Source organism: Carettochelys insculpta, chromosome 29 (assembly GCF_033958435.1).
Source record: "Carettochelys insculpta isolate YL-2023 chromosome 29, ASM3395843v1, whole genome shotgun sequence".
NCBI lineage: Eukaryota > Metazoa > Chordata > Testudines > Carettochelyidae > Carettochelys > Carettochelys insculpta.
Window position 1 is genome coordinate 12,314,840 of NC_134165.1, and position 16,504 is coordinate 12,331,343.

At 53.7% G+C, this 16,504-nt stretch overlaps 1 protein-coding gene across 1 annotated transcript; it reads left to right on the top strand.

The window, feature by feature from the left end:
- The first annotated feature begins 341 nt into the window (after nucleotides 1-341).
- LOC142002932 (keratin, type II cytoskeletal 8-like) lies at nucleotides 342-16,061 on the top strand. The gene is made up of 9 exons (XM_074979445.1): nucleotides 342-741; nucleotides 4,264-4,472; nucleotides 5,200-5,260; nucleotides 5,350-5,445; nucleotides 6,752-6,916; nucleotides 10,655-10,780; nucleotides 11,899-12,119; nucleotides 14,340-14,395; nucleotides 14,618-16,061. Exons 1-9 carry the CDS (start codon nucleotides 403-405, stop codon nucleotides 14,803-14,805), a joined length of 1,461 nt encoding a protein of 486 aa, XP_074835546.1. The 5' UTR covers nucleotides 342-402; the 3' UTR covers nucleotides 14,806-16,061.
- The last annotated feature ends 443 nt before the right edge of the window (nucleotides 16,062-16,504 follow it).

The window sequence follows — 16,504 nt, forward strand, 5'->3', positions numbered from 1 at the left end:
CAGACCAGAAGCTGGCCAGAAAGTTGTATTTCTTTCTCTCTCTGGGCTGAGTTCATGTGGCTGCTGCCCCCCGCTGGTATTTTTGCCAGAACACAACAGCCCCGAGAGAAGTCCAGTCTCGCAAGCTTCCTGGGGCAGGTCCCATGCCTTGGGTTTCCCCTCCCTGGCTTTGAAAGAGTTAAGGAGGTGGAAAGAACAGGTGTTGGCCTTCCTCTGTGGTAGCCCCGCCCCTCCAGTAGCCTGCAGCCAGTCAGTGCTCCAGGCATCTAATCCCCGCCCCCTGATGGTCTGGTATATAAGTCTGCCCACACCCTGTTCCACACTCAGCCTTCAGAGCTCTTCCTCCAACTTCTGGCCTGGTCCAACCAGTGTTTCTTGTCTGTCTGTTCCAGCCTGTCCAAAATGTCTGTCAAAATAACCACAAAAACCTACAGGAGCACCACCTCTGGTGCCCCCCGTGCCTTCAGCAGCCGTTCCTACACCTCTGGGCACGGGGGTGGCCCCAGGATCAGCTCATCCTACTCCAGCTATGGTGGGAGCCGGTTTGGAGCCGGTGGCCTGCGGGGACCAGCCCTGGGCTACACAGCAGGTGTCGGGGGTGGGATCACCGCCGTCAATGTCAACCAGAGCCTGTTGTCCCCCCTCAACCTGGAGATCGACCCCTCCTTCCACCAGGTGCGGGCGCAGGAGAAGGAGCAAATCAAGGTCCTCAACAACAAATTCGCCTCTTTCATCGACAAGGTGAGTAGGGCAGGTGTCCGCGGAGCCGGGCTGGCAGGGAGGGGAGTTGGGTGTATTCCTTAGGGATGGGCAAAAGTCAACCTGATACGGCTGTCACTGGAAGGAGAAAGTCCAGTTTTTCCAGGCTCAGTGACACCCGAGGCAACCCACAAGGAGCCGAGTAGGGTATGGCTGTGGGTGCAGTCAAGGTCTTGGGGTAACCTCTCTCCGCCAGGCCCCATGAAAGGGGAGCAGGAACTTGCTAGCCCATATCACTGCCATCAAGCCGGGAATCGGCAGGGTTCTGTAGCCAGATCAGACCCGGCTGAGCCACTCCTGAGCCAAAGGCTCCTCCTACAGGTGCAGGAGAATGTCGAGAAAATTTGTCTATTACAAAGGATTTTTTTTCCCTTCCCCGAGCTGCTTGGTGGGGTGGAAAAGCCCCTCTCCCTACGGCGGGGGAGTGGAGTGGAACAGGACTAGAGGCACCAAGGGATGGGACATCTGCCAATACAGGCCCCTGGGCAGCTATCAAAGCATTGGCACTGGAGGGCAGCTATGGGGGAGGTGCCACCTTGCAAAGGACTGGGGGATCTGGGAGTGGGAACTGGGAGAGGAATCTCTCTCTGAATGGGAACAGCTGGGGCTGAGGTCTAAATCTAGTTCCAGCCCAAGAAGCTACCAAAATGCGGGGCAGTTTCTTGGTGGCCGGCTTCAAAGGGTGCCAGGCACCTGCAGCTCCTGCTGAAAGCAGCGGGTGCTGCAGGGGGTTGGCTCCTGGGGTTATCCGAAAACAGAGGCTGCTGAAACACTGGAGCCTAAAATACAACAGCTGGAGGAATCCTGAGCTAGTTCAGCTGGGAGGAGCCTGAGGGGACCCCCTGGCTGTGTTTGCCTGCCCTCTGCTCCCACCATCCCTTGCATGCACCCAGACTACTTCTCTCCTTCCCGGTGCATGGCTGTGGCATAGTGGTCCCTGTCGCACCAGCATCTGACTCCCTGGCCTAGCAGGGTCTGCTCAGTGTGCCCAGCTGAAAGGGGCTGGGTGTTTGTCCTTGCCCCACAGGCAGTCCCTGCTGAGCCCTAACAAGGCTTTTTGCTTCAGAGGCTGGTTCCCCCGCATTGGGATTCAAACACCCCCAGCTGGAGGAAATGCTCAGCTAAAGGCACTGGGACAATCTCACCCCAAGGCCCTCCCACCCCTCCCCACCCCTCTGTTCTGGGGCAGCTCTGTCAGGCCTGGATTTAAACAATCAGGGTTTATTGCCTGTTAGCAAAGGCTGTGTTTACCTCTCCTTATCTCGGGCTGGGCTGTTGGCAGGGACTGTTGCAGGCCTCTACCAGTCCCAGCCCTCCTGGAGTCCAAGGGTCCAGGCCACTCCTTTGGCTCAGGGGCTGTTACCCATCCTCTTGTGCCCCCTAGCCCTGACTGTGTAGGAATGCAGAGAATTCCCATCCAGGTTGCATTCCTTCTTCTGGGACACCTAGTGACCGGTTACCCTGGTGGCCAACCCAATGTGACTGATTCTTCTCCACTGGTGCCTTTGTTACTCCATTACCTTCCATGATGTTACTCCTGGGTCACACACCACAGCCAGGAGGGCTGCATCACACCCTGGGTTCAACCACACACGACAGCTTTTTGCATGTGTGCTCCAGCTGCAGTAGCATCCCTGGTTCTCAGCAGGGCTGATTGCTTATATATGAATATATACATCTCAGAGAACTGGAGGGGACCTTTGGCCAGCTTAACCTACTGATCTCCCACTGCTAAAGCTCCCATGGGCTTCAGTGGCTCTGGAGTCTTGCCATCATGGGTTCAGTAGAAATTGTAGGCCTGGGAGCCTTACCTGCGGTTCCTGTGCCAGTTGTTGTGGGTGTGTGTGTTACCTGTCGCCCCGCTTCCCTGCAGCCAGAGGTGGGAAAAGTACCCAAAAAGTTACTTGAACTGCTAGGGGGTGTACTTAAGTACAAGTCACCGCCGCCCCTCTGGAAAACTACTTGAGTAAAAGTACACATGGCAGAGCTTTATTGTACTCAAGAGTCCAGAAGTGACCTTTTTGGGTACTTTCCCCACCTCTGCCTGCAGCTCGTGCCAGCCGCGGAGGGAATGAGTTGTGACAGCCTTGCCTATGGCTTGCTCAAGCCATAGCAGTGACTCCTAGCTCTGGGGCTCTTCTGTTCACCCCTTCCCATGTCGGTTAAGGTGGAAGCCTGCTCAAGGGAAACCCCTTTGCTTTACGGTGAAGTGGAGTGACTCTGGTTTAGGGTGAAGTGGAGTGACTCTGGAGTGATGCCAATTAACTTTGTGGTGCCTGTTTCCCAGCGATGCTACGATTCTGTCACATGCCTGGCACGGGTCCCGTGTGGAGGAGGTGGGCTTTGGGAATGGATCACATCAGGTGACTCTGGTGTAAACCCTGCAGTGCGCTGAGGGTGGATGTGCCTCTGTTAAGGGGTCTGCATCAGTCTTGATGGAGGTATCTGTAATGTAGACAAGCCCTCCCCCCCCCCCCCCCCCGGGTCCTCCCAGCCTTTGTGATTGTTCTCCTGCTGTCTGACCTCCCTGCTGCATCTCTTTACGCCTCCCCAATGGTCACTACTATTTTGTTAGAGAAAATCACAGCAAGGGCCAAACCCTTTACCACAGAGCGACGTCCCCTTATTTTATTGGGCTTGTCACTGAGGCTGCTTTACACCCCTGGGGCAGGGAAAATGGGCCTTCAAGTAAATAAAATCAACCGCAACTTATTTAGGGCCAGATTCTGCCCTTCGTTATCATGGTGTAAATCCAGAGTCACTCCACTGAAGTTAATGGAGTGACTCTGGATTTACTTGGAGGGCAGAGTTGGGCTGGCCAGGGAAAATAACGCCTTTGGATATCAGGACTCGTCTCCCATTGAAGTAAATGGGGCACGTGCAACCCACATACCTAGGTGTGATTCCCTGTGCTGTGTAGTGCCCCCGAGACCACTCACATGGAAGGGGTGGGGCTGCTTTACAGCCTTGGCTGAGAACCAGGTTCCTTTTCACTCAGACTGCAGAGGTTCCTGAATTAAGCTTGAAAGGTCCCAGGTTCAAGTCTGCCTGGGGGTGATTGCACGTACGTCCAAAGGCCTGGAACCATAGAATCCTAGGGCTGGACGGGACCTCAGGAGGTCACCTAGTCCAGCCCCCTGCTTCAAGCAGAATCAACCCCCACTAAGTCATCCCAGCCAGGACCTTGTCCAGCCAGGACTTAAAAACCTCTAGGGATGATTTACCCAAGAGGAACTGGAGGACTTGGATCCATATGAATGGAGAAGGGCCATATTGTCTTTTCCCTGACAGCTGATTCTACCGGGGAACTCCATTGACTTGAGTGGAGATGCTTCTGATCCACGCATGATGATCAGGCCCAAATGGGAGGTTGGTGGGTGACTTCTGGAGCACGAGTGGGAAGAAACCCTCCAGGCCAGGCTGTAATTATCCCGGCAGGAGATTTCCTGCCTCCCCTTCCCCTATCCACGGCCCCTGAGCTCTGTCTCCCCACCCCGGTCTCAGGTCCGCTTCCTGGAGCAGCAAAACAAGATGCTGGAGACCAAGTGGGAGCTGCTGCAGGGCCGGAAGACGACCCGCAGCAACATGAACAGCTTGTTCGAGGCATACATCAGCAACCTGCGCAGGCAGCTGGACGGCATGGGCCAGGAAAAGCTCCGGCTGGAGGCCGAGCTAAGCAACATGCAGGCCCTGGTGGAGGACTTCAAGAATAAGTGAGTGCAGCAGAGGCCAGTGAGGGGGCACCTTCCTGTTCTCGGGGGGGCATGGGCTGTGTGCCCAGGGTCTGCCCCCTGCCCTGTGTGGCCTGAGAGGCAGGAGCAGTCCTCCTGCCCCGGAAGTGGCATGGTGCTGATGGGGAGCAGAGGAGGGGTGGATGCTGCGGGGGGGGTGTGTGCCTGGGACCCCCTTTGTACCCCCACACTTTGCCCCTTGTGGGGTACAAACCCCAGCCACACTGAGGCCTGAGGTTACATCCCAGGATTATAGTCCAAGGAGGCTATCTCCGTTGCTGGCATGCCACCTCCTTCGGGGTGTTCATTGGCTCTGGCCAGGTTATCAACATCTGCCCGGCTTGTGTGCCCCTTGCTTCCCTGCACAGAGACCTTCTCCTGGGGACGGGGCAGGGAGCAGGTATTTCTTTGGGTGATGGGCATCATTGGGGGGTCTTCCTCCATCACGACGTGTGGGCTCCACTGGACAATCCCACCGCACCTGGGCAAAAGGCTCTGTGCGGTTTCCCAAACCCATCCCGTCCTTTTGCCTTCCAGGGCTGGTGGATGGTGGGTTAGGCATCTCCCTCCCTCGGGGCATCCTTCAGATGAGTCTCTCTGCCTGCCCCCCGCCCCCCGATGGTCGCTATGGCTTCATAGCGCCCATCAGAGAATGATGTCCCAGCCCCGCCACAGACTTGACTGTTCTCTCCCCCCCCCTCCCCTGCAGGTATGAGGATGAAATCAATCGCCGTACGGAGAAGGAGAACGAATTTGTCCTGCTGAAGAAGGTGAGTTCATGCTGCTCTTGGACTTGGCTGGGCACCCTGGGCGGACGGGGCCAGATCTCTTTACTGGGGTCTGTGCTCTGTTCCTCTAGGACGTGGACGAGGCCTACATGAACAAGGTGGAGCTGGAGTCCCGTCTGGAAAGCCTAACGGACGAGATCAACTTCCTGAGGCAGCTGTATGAGGAGGTCGGTGATGTCTGCCAGGAGGCCCTGGCCTTTTTAATTCTTTCCTGCTCCGCCAGGGGAATCGCGTTGAAGAGTGCCGAGCTTCTGCAAAGAACAAAGACAAGTGTTTTCCTGCAGGGGATGAGGCATCTTTCAAAGGGCTGGGCTGTGTTTGTGTGACCGCCCACAGGCGGCTCAAACCTGGGACCCCTGGAGCTTAGTGCCGAAGCCACTACAGTATGAGCTAAAAGCCAGCCGGCTCTTGGCTAAGGCTGTGGAAGCCTTTCTGTGTAAGGGGTCTAGGTGCCAGTACATGGGACAGTGAACCACACCCACTTGATGCATGGGTTATATTTGCATACTGGGTGCACAGCAGTGTTCCCTGTAAAATGGAGAGACCAGCCAGGGGACTAGCAGAGCGCCCAGAGAGTTCTGGTTTCTATGGGTGGTGCAGATTGACACATGCCTTGGTGCACATTAAAAACATTATTTCACACGTGGAAGCCCTCGGTGGAAAAGATGAGAGGGAACTGGTGCAGGGTGACTCTCCCCAGCCACGGATAGCCAGGCCATCAATCCCACAGCATCTGCTCCTGCCCCCAGCCCTTTGACGTTGGGGTTTGGAAGGAGGGGGATCTCAGACGGCTATGGGCAACAGCCCAGTGGATTCAGTGGCAGGATAAGTCTGGGACAGTGTTACCATTGGTCCTCTGATTTCTGTCCAGGTGGATTTAGCGATATGAATCACTGCTAGAGTTGGGTATGGCCTTCTGCGCTGCCTGCAGAGCCGAGTGCCTTGAAAGCAGCAGCAGCTGCTGGCTGGGTCCGCAGCTCTGAAGGCAGCGCTGCCACTGGGAAAAGTGAGCAGAGATGGACAAAGTACCCCACAAGTTACTTGAGTAAAAGTGCAGCTGCGTTCACACCTGGATACTCGAGTACAAACTAGATGTGATGTGTACTTTTACTGAAGTACTTTCCTAGAGGGACACTAGGAATGTGTACTTAAGTACACCCCACAAGCAGCTGCACTTTTACTCCAGTAACTTTTGGGGTACTTTTCTCACCTCTGGAGGTGAGGGTGGCATGGCAGGGTATTGGCCCTTTGACTTCTGCACTGCTGCTGGCAGCGCAGGCTTCCGAGCTGGGCAGCCGAACGGCAGCAGCGGCTGCTGTCCCTGCCCCATCCTTCCGCAGCGTTTCCTATTTGGGAACGTGAAATATGGTCGCCCTAGTCAGGGAACGGAGCACTGGGCGTGCTGGCAGGCATACGGAGTTCTCCATGCTCTGCAGTGACGGATAATCCTTACGTTCCCCCACCCACACCCAGGAGCTGCGTGAGCTGCAGGCCCAGATCAATGACACCTCTGTGATCCTGACCATCGACAACAACCGCCAGCTGGACCTGGACAGCATCATCGCTGAGGTCAGAGCACAGTATGAGGAGATGGCCAACAGGAGCCGGGCAGAGGCCGAGAACATGTACAAGTCCAAGGTGAGCTGCTGGGGAGGCGACTGGCCTTGTCTCTGAGCCCCTATGGACTCTGGCCGTCCTTGACTAGGGGAGGGCAGGGCATGGGGCCATTGCCTGTGGGAACATCTGCTAGGGGGCAGCTGTCCTGCTCCACCTGGCTGGTGAGGCATCTCTTGCAGTACAGGCAGGTGCCACTTCCATATGCGTGTGCTGTTCTCAAACAAGGTGTGAGGTTGTCGTCTCCCTCTAGTGGCTGGTGTCTCCGTTCACAGCTGCTGTGCCTGTATGCACCTTCTGTGCTGCAGCAAAGGCATCCACCCTTAACTCCTGCGTCCTTGGCTGTCACGTCTCGTGGGAGGAAGACACTTCTCTTCCCAATGGAGCTTCCTAAGCTGCCCAGCCCCTGCCCACACTGTGCTATTGAGAGGTGGAAAAAGTACCCCCAAAGTTACTTGAGCAAAAGTGTAGCTGCTGGGTGGTGGGAATGTACTTAAGTACAAGTTGCCAGTGCCACTCTGGAAAACTACTTGAGTAGTACTACTTCTGCTTGAGTGAAAGTACACTCGCATGCGTGAGCACACAGGCACAAATGCACGTCATGTCTTTATTGTACTCAGGTATCCATAAGTGTAAGCAGCTGCGCTTTTACTCACGTAACTTTTTGGGTACTTTTCCCACCTCTGGTGCTATTTCCCAGGGAACCAGAGTGCTTCAGACAGGCCGGAATCCGTGCTTTGCTGGCGCGTCAAAGTCTTCTGAACAGAGGGGTTGCCCATGGTTACAGGTTTCCCCCAGCTCTCTAAGCAACCCTGTGTATTCAGGTGAAAGCATTCCAGAGAGAACCTATTCCAACCGACCTGCCTGCTAATCAGGTCACCAGAGGGAACTCCCACAGGCATCTGGGAGAGTCCGTCCTCAAAGGCCAGCCAAGGAGCTCTTCTGGGCTAACAAAGTCATGGCTGCTTTAGACTAAGCACAGGCAGGAAGAAGTCGGTGTCTCCTGCATATATCTGGGTCTAGGTGCTGACCTTCTACTTCCTCTGGGGAGGTGCCGCTGGGTGGGACTGCTGGTGGGTAGTGAACACCCGCTGTATTTTTCATGGGCTCTCCAGCTTTGGAGCACCTCTGGACTCAGCACCTGTGCAGCCAGAGGCTTTTGGTCTTCAGATCAGCAGCCTGTGTCCCTCCTCATGATGTAGCTACAGAAGGCTGAGGCTGGAGGAGGGAATTTGCATTCCCCTCTCCGCAGGTATTTCTTAGCACCCGTTTACCACCGGGGACAAACAAAGGTCCTGCCCATCTGATGCATGGCAGCTTATGATCCCCCACCTCAGGGCTTATATTGGGCGCCTTTCCCCTCTGGAGATGTGACCGCCAGTTCTCCAATAATACTTTGTACTTGATGCAATGGGCTCCAAAGAGACCCACGCGTGACCTGAGTAAAGTCCTTCCAAGGCTATGATAGGGGACTGCTGCATCTGTCACAGCTGGGTCAGGCGTTCCCAGATGGTCAGGCCAGAAGGAATCACTGTGTGTCCTTCCTGCATAGCATGGGCCACAGGCCTTCTCCACAGGGAGCCTGCTCCAGCTTTGGGGATGAATTGACCAAACCACCCAAAATGGGATACAAGCAACCTAGCCCTGAGCTCTGAGGCAGTAGAATCATCTGTAATGGAGATTTTTCTAGGCACCATTGCAGGGCAAATTGCTTAAAACAGGGCTAGTTACAACCCAAGACCGAGGATCCTCTGCTATAAGGCACCAAACCCGTTTCACAGAGCACTTCAGGTGCCACACTGGCCAGCAAGAAGTCCCACAAGCAATTCCCCCAGACTCTCCAGCTTCCCTTGTGCCATGACTAGTGGCCCTTCTATGCAGATGAGAGGTTATAAAAACCAATCTCGCCAAATCCAAACAGGTTCTTCCAGTCCCAAGGGACAAGCCGCATTCTCCAGTCAATGCATATCTCAGGTCTTACTCAAAAAAGCACACAGGGCCAATCCCTTAGAATCTCAAGCTTTATTAATAAAAAAAGAATAGGTTGAGAGTAACATTGTTAAAGCAATCCCAGTTACAAACATCAGTCAAAGTTCTTGATGCAGGCTGCAGCAGATGGACTAGGCTGCTATCTTGAAAGTGTCTAGAGTTCATCGTTTGTTAGGTGGGGTCAGCAATCCTTCTGTGCTCAGTTCCTAGCAGAGTTGCTCCTGAAGTGATGAGCTAGACTGAAGACCAAGATGGAGGAACTTCAGGGTCCTCTGATATCCTTGCCTGTGCGGAGGGAATTCCGCTGTTCTTCCCAGTGCGGAAGCACGTTGGAGATGGAGCCTGTCCCATGAGCAGGTCACCCGTCCATGTCCTTTTTAGGCAATTGGCCATCGCCTCTGTTCAGTCGCACGTTCACAGTCAAACTCCTCAGACGTTGATTGGAATCTGAGCAGGTCCTTCCTCCATCCAGTACAGCTTCACCTGACCTAGGATCCCTTTCCCAGTAGGCTGGCACACCTCCTAGAGTGGCCTCCCAGCAACTAAAGCTTCAAATACAGGCCCAGAGCCAATGCTTATAACTCAATGCATGAACACATAAGCAGCCTCAACAGATTCAGTGAATCACCAGCTTTCATTCCACGCTTCACTTGACATAAGAGTTGGTGCAAACTTAGGGCGGAAGCTGCAACAACCTTTTGCCCATTTGCCCTAAAACCCGGTAACAGCACCTCATCTCCTGGGGAAGCTCCATCACCGGCAACGTTTAACGCCAAACTGGTTGATAACTCTAGACAGTGGCTTGTAAGGAGCAAACGTGTCCTGGCAAGAAGAGGGGAATTAAATAGGCAGTTGCTAGAATCCAGTCCACACTGACATGAAAGCCCAGACCTGGATTTTCTTGTTTATCCAAGGTACTAAATTATACTCCCTCCCCTGCAATTAAGAGTGGGAAAAACATCTCCCAAGCTTCCTGTAGTGCTAGCAGGAATGGCGAGAATGTCCCACACCCCGTGGATAGTTGCCCCACCTCCTGACAATCCTGTCTTGGGATCCCACGCAGCTCCTGCCTTACCCCTGTGCCACCTGGCAGCACCCCGTTGTTAGCCCTGTCCTCCCTTCCAGCTCGCACCCCGTAATCTGCCTGGCCTGCAGGACCCCTGCTACTCCACTCCCTGCGGAAGTTGTGCTGTGACTTTTGCACGGAGAAATTCAACACTGTTTCTTCCACCGCTTAACTGCAGAGCTGCCAGCAATTTGCCTAGCATGATGCATGCAGCTTTCTAAACAGAGCATGGTAGAGGCTGTCATTCCAATTTCCTTCAGGCTTTCATCCCTGACACGTGGAGTTTAATCTGGCCTTGCAAAACCCTACTTCTTCCATGGGAGAAGGATTTGACTGAAGGGGACGTGAAATTACACCGGCCTCTTCCCATGGCTTGGCTAACTTGCATAGCAAATTTTTACAGCTGATTAAAGCAGCTGAAAACAAACCCTTCCAGAGCAGAGCTGTGACCTGTTTCTAATCTTTCCCCAGTGGTAAAGAGCCAGGAGTCATCTGTGATGGTGACAAAGGGGATTTTCTGATTGAGATAGCTGTTGAATGCAGACAAACCCTGTGTGTCTCTAGCTCCCAGCCTGGGTTGCCATCTCTTCCCTTATGGGATCTCCCTAAATTACAGCCTGGGTCCCGTATGCGTGAGGGGGGCACAGCGGAGGGCACTGCATGCGTTGTGCTCTTTGTAATCCCTCGTCTCTCTCCTTCCCCCGCAGTACGAGGAGATCAAAGAGGTGGCAGGGAAGCACGGAGACGACCTGCGTAACACCAAGACTGAGATCAACGAGCTCAACAGGATGATCCACCGGCTCCAGTCGGAGATCGATAGTCTGAAAGGCCAGGTCAGAAACCACTGCTAACATCACCAGAGCCTGGGGCCCTTTTGCAGGTGCTTGAGGGCATGGTGCCTACCCCCCGGCCTAGGGGGAAGGGGTTCCCTCTTGGCTTGCTGGGCCACAGAGCTCTCTCAATCCACCTTGTTTTGGTTCACAGCTGTGGTGCAACACGTGTGCCCAAGCCGTGTGGCTGTGGTTTGTGGGCATGGTTAATACTCTGTCTCTGGGCCAGTTCTTCAGCTAATGTAATTAGCGTAGCATCACAGAACTCAGGCTGTCTTTGCCTCTTGACCCTGGCTGCTTGTCTGGCTTTTCTTGCTTTTTTCACCTCCCTGATTCTTGTCTAGGTGATCTCTCTATCTATGTAGTCAATTTCTCTTTACCTAGTTTCTTTTGCAGCTCTCCGGGCTGTAGCTGTGAGATGCTTGCAGCCCTAGTGTAGACAGTAACCAGCTTCACAGTATCAAAGAATACTAGAACCACAGGGGACCTTGAGTGGTTATCAAATCCAGTCCCCTGCCCTCCTGGCAAGACCAAGCACCATCTAGACCAACCCAGATAAATGTCTGTCTAACATTCACGTAAATATTTCCGGTGATGGGAAGGTTGTAGAATCTCCAGGCAATTTATTCCAGTGGTTAGCCACCCTGTTTTTCCTATTGTCCAACCTAAACCTCCCTGGCTGCCGTTTAAGCCCTTTGCTTCTTGTTCTACCTTTTGAGGTTCAAGAGAATAATTTTTCTCCCTCCGCTTTGAAACATCTTAAGTACTTGAAAGCTGTTACCATGTCCCTTCCCAGTCGTCTTTTTCCAAACTAAACAAACCCGGTCCTTTCAGTCATCCCTCTCGTTTTCTAGCTCTTCAGTCATTTTTGTTGCTCTTCTTTGAACCTTCTCCAATTTCTCCCTCTTTTTTTTTTTTCAAAGAGGCGCCTGGAACTGGACATGATCTTCCAGTCAGGGCCTCTACTCTGTGCAGAATGGATCAGCAGATTGGCTTCTTGTGTTTCGCTTATGACTGCCCTTTCCCCCCGGAGGGATTTTTCCTTACTTGCTCATGTGCCTTTTGGAGAAGCAAAGTCTGAACAGGGTATGAGAACTCTGAACTGGCCTCTTTTTTTGCAGCGGGCCAACCTGGAAGCGGCCATTGCTGAGGCGGAGGAGCGCGGCGAGCTGGCCATCAAAGATGCCAAGGCCAAGCTGGCCGAGCTGGAGGCAGCCCTGCAGCAAGCCAAGAAGGAGATGGCCCGCCAGCTGCGGGAGTACCAGGAGCTGATGAACATCAAGCTGGCCCTGGATATTGAGATCGCCACCTACAGGAAGCTGCTGGAAGGAGAGGAGAACAGGTGGGTGGGAGGCGGCAGGCATTGTGCGTCGCTATTGGGTGGCTGGTCCCTCTGTCTAGTGGGACGACCAATGAGAAAGCTGGGGACAATAGTCCACCCTGGGTGCTGGAACTTGCAGGGTCTGTGGATTAACCCTTTGCGTGCTGAGCCTTGTTTAAAAAAATACGGCTCAGGTCGCACACAGATGAACCTGCGTGGAGCTGAGGAGAGGCCGCTGGTCCTTTAGGGAGCATACATGCCCCATCCTCCATCACTCCAGGGTCAGGGGTTGGTCGATAATCCATGACTGATTGACAGGCAGTTTGCGCTTACTGCTGAGAGGCAGCAGGGGGCAGTGCTGCCTAGTGTGGGGAGCCACCAACCCCCCTCCCATGCAGGGACCCCCATCCAAATATGGAAAAGGGGAGGCTGGTCACGACCGGTGTGTAACTTCTTCCATCCATCAAAACAGAAAGCAGTCAAGTAGCACTTTAAAGACTAGCAAAATAGTTTTAGGTGATGAGCTTTCGTGGGACAGACCCACTTCTTCAGACCACAGCCAGACCAGGACAGACTCAATATTTAAGACAGAGAACCAAAAACAGTAAGCAAGGAGGACAAATCAGACAAAGATAATCAAGGTGAGCAAATCAGAGAGTGGAGGGGTGGGGGGGGAAGGTCAAGAATTAGATTGAGCCAAGTATGCAGACGAGCCCCTATAGTGACTCAGAAAGTTCCCATCACGATTTAAACCATGTGTTAATGTGCCGAATTTGAATATAAAAGTCAGCTGGTCCACTTCTGTTTCCAAAACGGTGGGATAATTTCTCTTCAGTAACACACATACCTTTAGGTCGTTGACAGAATGCCCCATTGCATTAAAATGTTGACTAACTGGTTTGTGGATCTGGAGTGTTTTGATGTCTGTTTTGTGCCCGTTGACCCTTTGTCTAAGGGAGTTAGAAGTCTGTCCAATATACAAAGCATCTGCGCATTGTTGGCACATGATGGCATATATGATGTTAGTAGAGGAGCATGAGAAAGTGCCCGTGATTCTGTGAGTAACCTGGTTAGGTCCAGTGATGGCATTTCCAGCGAAGATATGTGGACAAAGCTGCCAGCGGGCTTTGTTGCAGGGAAAGGTCCCAGTACTGGTGTTCCTGGGGTGTAGACTGTGCCTGTTAGTGAGGATCCTCATGAGGTTGGGAGGTTGCCTGTAGGAGAGAAACAGAAGTGGACGAGCTGACTTTTATATTCAAATTCGGCACATTAACACATGGTTTAAATCATGATGGGAACTTTGAGTCACTATAGGGGCTCGTCTGCATACTTGGCTCAATCTAATTCTTGACCTTCCCCCCCCCCCCCCACCCCTCCACTCTCTGATTTGCTCACCTTGATTATCTTTTTCTGATTTGTCCTCCTTGCTTACTGTTTTTGGTTCTCTGTGCCTTAAATATTGAGTCTGTTCTGGTCTGGCTCTGGTCTGAAGAAGTGGGTCTGTCCCACGAAAGCTCATCACCTAATAAACCATTTTGCTAGTCTTTAAAGTGCTGCTTGACTGCTTTTTGTTTTGATAGTGTATAGACTAGCACGGCTTCCTCTCTGTTACTATTCTTCCATCCATGTGCGGAATACATTTTAAGTGCGGTAAGGCAAGTGTAGATCTGCACCACCAATAGGGAGACACACTGATGGCAGAGTGCCCACAGCCAGCAGCGGGGCAGCACCTGAATTCCTCCTGGGTCAACTTGCAGAGAATGCTGGTCACAACTCCCTGATTTTTGCAGCACAGTCTCCTGCTTGAGACCCCCTTGTCTAGCATTTAATGCAGGTGGCCAGGAGCCAGGAACTCCTGGGTTCTAGCCCTGCGTTTGCTTCTGATGCACTGGGCGGCCTCAGCTGGATCGGTGGCTAATCTGAAAAGTGAGGAGGATGATGTTCGTAACAAGCTGTCTCCATCCAGGGCTGCCTGCTGGTAACTTTCCAGCGGGTGACAGATGGCCAAAAGCTCCTGGGGGCAGCTGGGAAAGAACCCAGATCCTTCTGCTTGAAAAGCAACAGACCCTTATTAATAGAAGCAAAAGAGAATCTCCACTGTTAGCAGTATTGGGTCTAGGACACACAGACGAGCTGTTCAGATGACATATTAACAGTGGCTTGCACATACCACGTGGCACTCACTTTGTCCTTCTCTGCACGCAATCTCTGTTCAACGCCGATCGCTCTTTTGCTTGGCAGGCTGGAGTCCGGAATGCAAAAGCTGAGCATTCAGACCACGAAGACTGGCTATTCAGGTAACTGCCTTTCATTTGGTGTAAGAGTGGGGAGGGGGGCAGCACTCCAAGCTGGGGCCGGATCAAAGCAAGCCATGGGTCTTCCAGGGTCTGCAGCCCTCAGGCCTGAGTGGGCTCGTGCATCCCTAGGCTGTGGGTTGAGCCGTTTGTGCAGTTAGCACTGGGCTCTCACCTGTGCTCCCTGCGTGGCCTGAGTGGTTCTCTGTCTCCCCTCCCCTCCAGGTGGGGTTAGCGGCGGATACAGTGGCTACGGGGGAGGATACAGCGGCTCATATTCGAGCAGCAGCTATGCCGTGAATTCCCTCCCGCCAGAGAGCTCGGCTTTCAAGTCGAAGGCCATCGTGGTCAAGAAAATCGAGACCCGGGATGGAAAAACGGTGTTGGAGACATCAAATGTCCTGACCAACTGAGTGGCCACTGGACGAGCCTCCACAGCTTACAAGTGCCTTAAGAGATGAGCCTTTCCTAATCACCAGGGCTATTGGGACTCTGGGGGAGTCTGGGCCAAGGGTGGAACCCTGCATCTCCCACCCCACCCCCATAGCGTTTGCATATTCTCTTGTGATGATAAACGCGGGTCATCTGCTGCCCCAGCTGCTTCGCCTGCCCCTCTTCTCATTCAGGCGTAAGGAGAAGCTGAGAATCCACCTGTCAGAGTCCCAGTAGCCAGGTTTCCCTTGCTTTCACTGTCCTTTCCTGCTCCCCTATCCAGCACCAGCTCAGCTTTGATGATTGGCTCAGGCCTGGACCAAACATTTCAATCAGTGTTGCCCAGAGCTGTTGAGGGAGGGAGTCACAAAGGCACCCTGTGGGGCGCTGCCAGAATGCTGGCGGTGTGACGGTCCAGGGGCACGATGCCAAGGCCATTTCCCAGGCCTGGGCCCCAGGGGGACCCGTGGATTACCGGGTCCGTGGGCAGTGTGGATGGGAGGCCCAGTTCTGAGTTTCTGAAAGGGGCGGAGCCTAATGGGAAAAGGGTGGGGCCACTAGGCCTTCGCACAGCCCCAGACTCCTCCCCTTGGCAGTTGTCCGAGCCGCTTGGAGCATGCCACTCGGTGCTCCGGTGGTGGTTTTTAAGGGCCTGTGGCTCCAACCGCTACCCCAGCAGTAGCGGTCGCCAGGAGCTATCGGCCCTTCTGAATCACCAGATACTGGGGGTAGTTGACTCTTGTGCCCCTTCCCTGTTGATGGGCCAAACCAATTCCCTGTCTCCAAACACCCCTGGGCACTGAGCTTGCTGGTGAATGGGATCTTGGATTATTACAAAAGGCCTCAATCTCATGACCGTGGTCCTACAGAATCCTGGGCCTGGAAGGGACCTCAGGAGGTCGTCTAGTCCAGCCCCCTGCTTCAAGCAGGATCAACCCCACTAAGTCGTCCCAGCCACGACCTTGTCAAGCTGGGACTTAAAAAACTCAAGGGATGGAGATTCCACCACCTCTCTAGGCAACGCATTCTAATGCTTCACCACCCGCCTGGTGAAGTAGTTTTTCCTAATATCCAACCTACACCTCTCCCTCTGCAACATCAGACCTTTGCTCCTTGTTCTGCCATCGGACACCACTGAGAACAGTTTCTCACCCTCCTCTTCAGAGCTCCCCTTCAGGAAGCTGAAGGCTGCTATTAAATCACCTCTAAGTCTTCTGTTCTGTAAACTAAACAAGCCCGAATCCCTCAGCCTCTCCTCATAGGTCTTGTGCTCCAGCCCCTTAATCATTTTTGTTGCCCTCCACTGAACCTGCTCCAGCACATCCACATCCTTTTTATACTGGGGGGCCCAAAACTGGACACACTATTCCAGATGTGGCCTCACCAGTGCTGAATAAAGAGGAATAACCACTTCTGTAGGTCTGCTCAAAATGCTCCTCCTAATGCACCCTCGTCCTGGGGGTGGGACCCAAGTCGGCCTCCACAGAGGACAGGGAGAGAGCACCACCCAGCCTCGAGCTGTCTCCGTGTCTCTCTGTGGCTCCCGGTGGCAGTTCTGGTCCCAGCACCCTGCTCCCAACCACAGTGCTGGGTACGGGGGGGGGAGGGAAGCCTGGCAAGGGGGCCAAGTAAAGTGGAAGGTGCAACCAAAAAATGTCTCCTGGCCTTCACCCTCAGTCA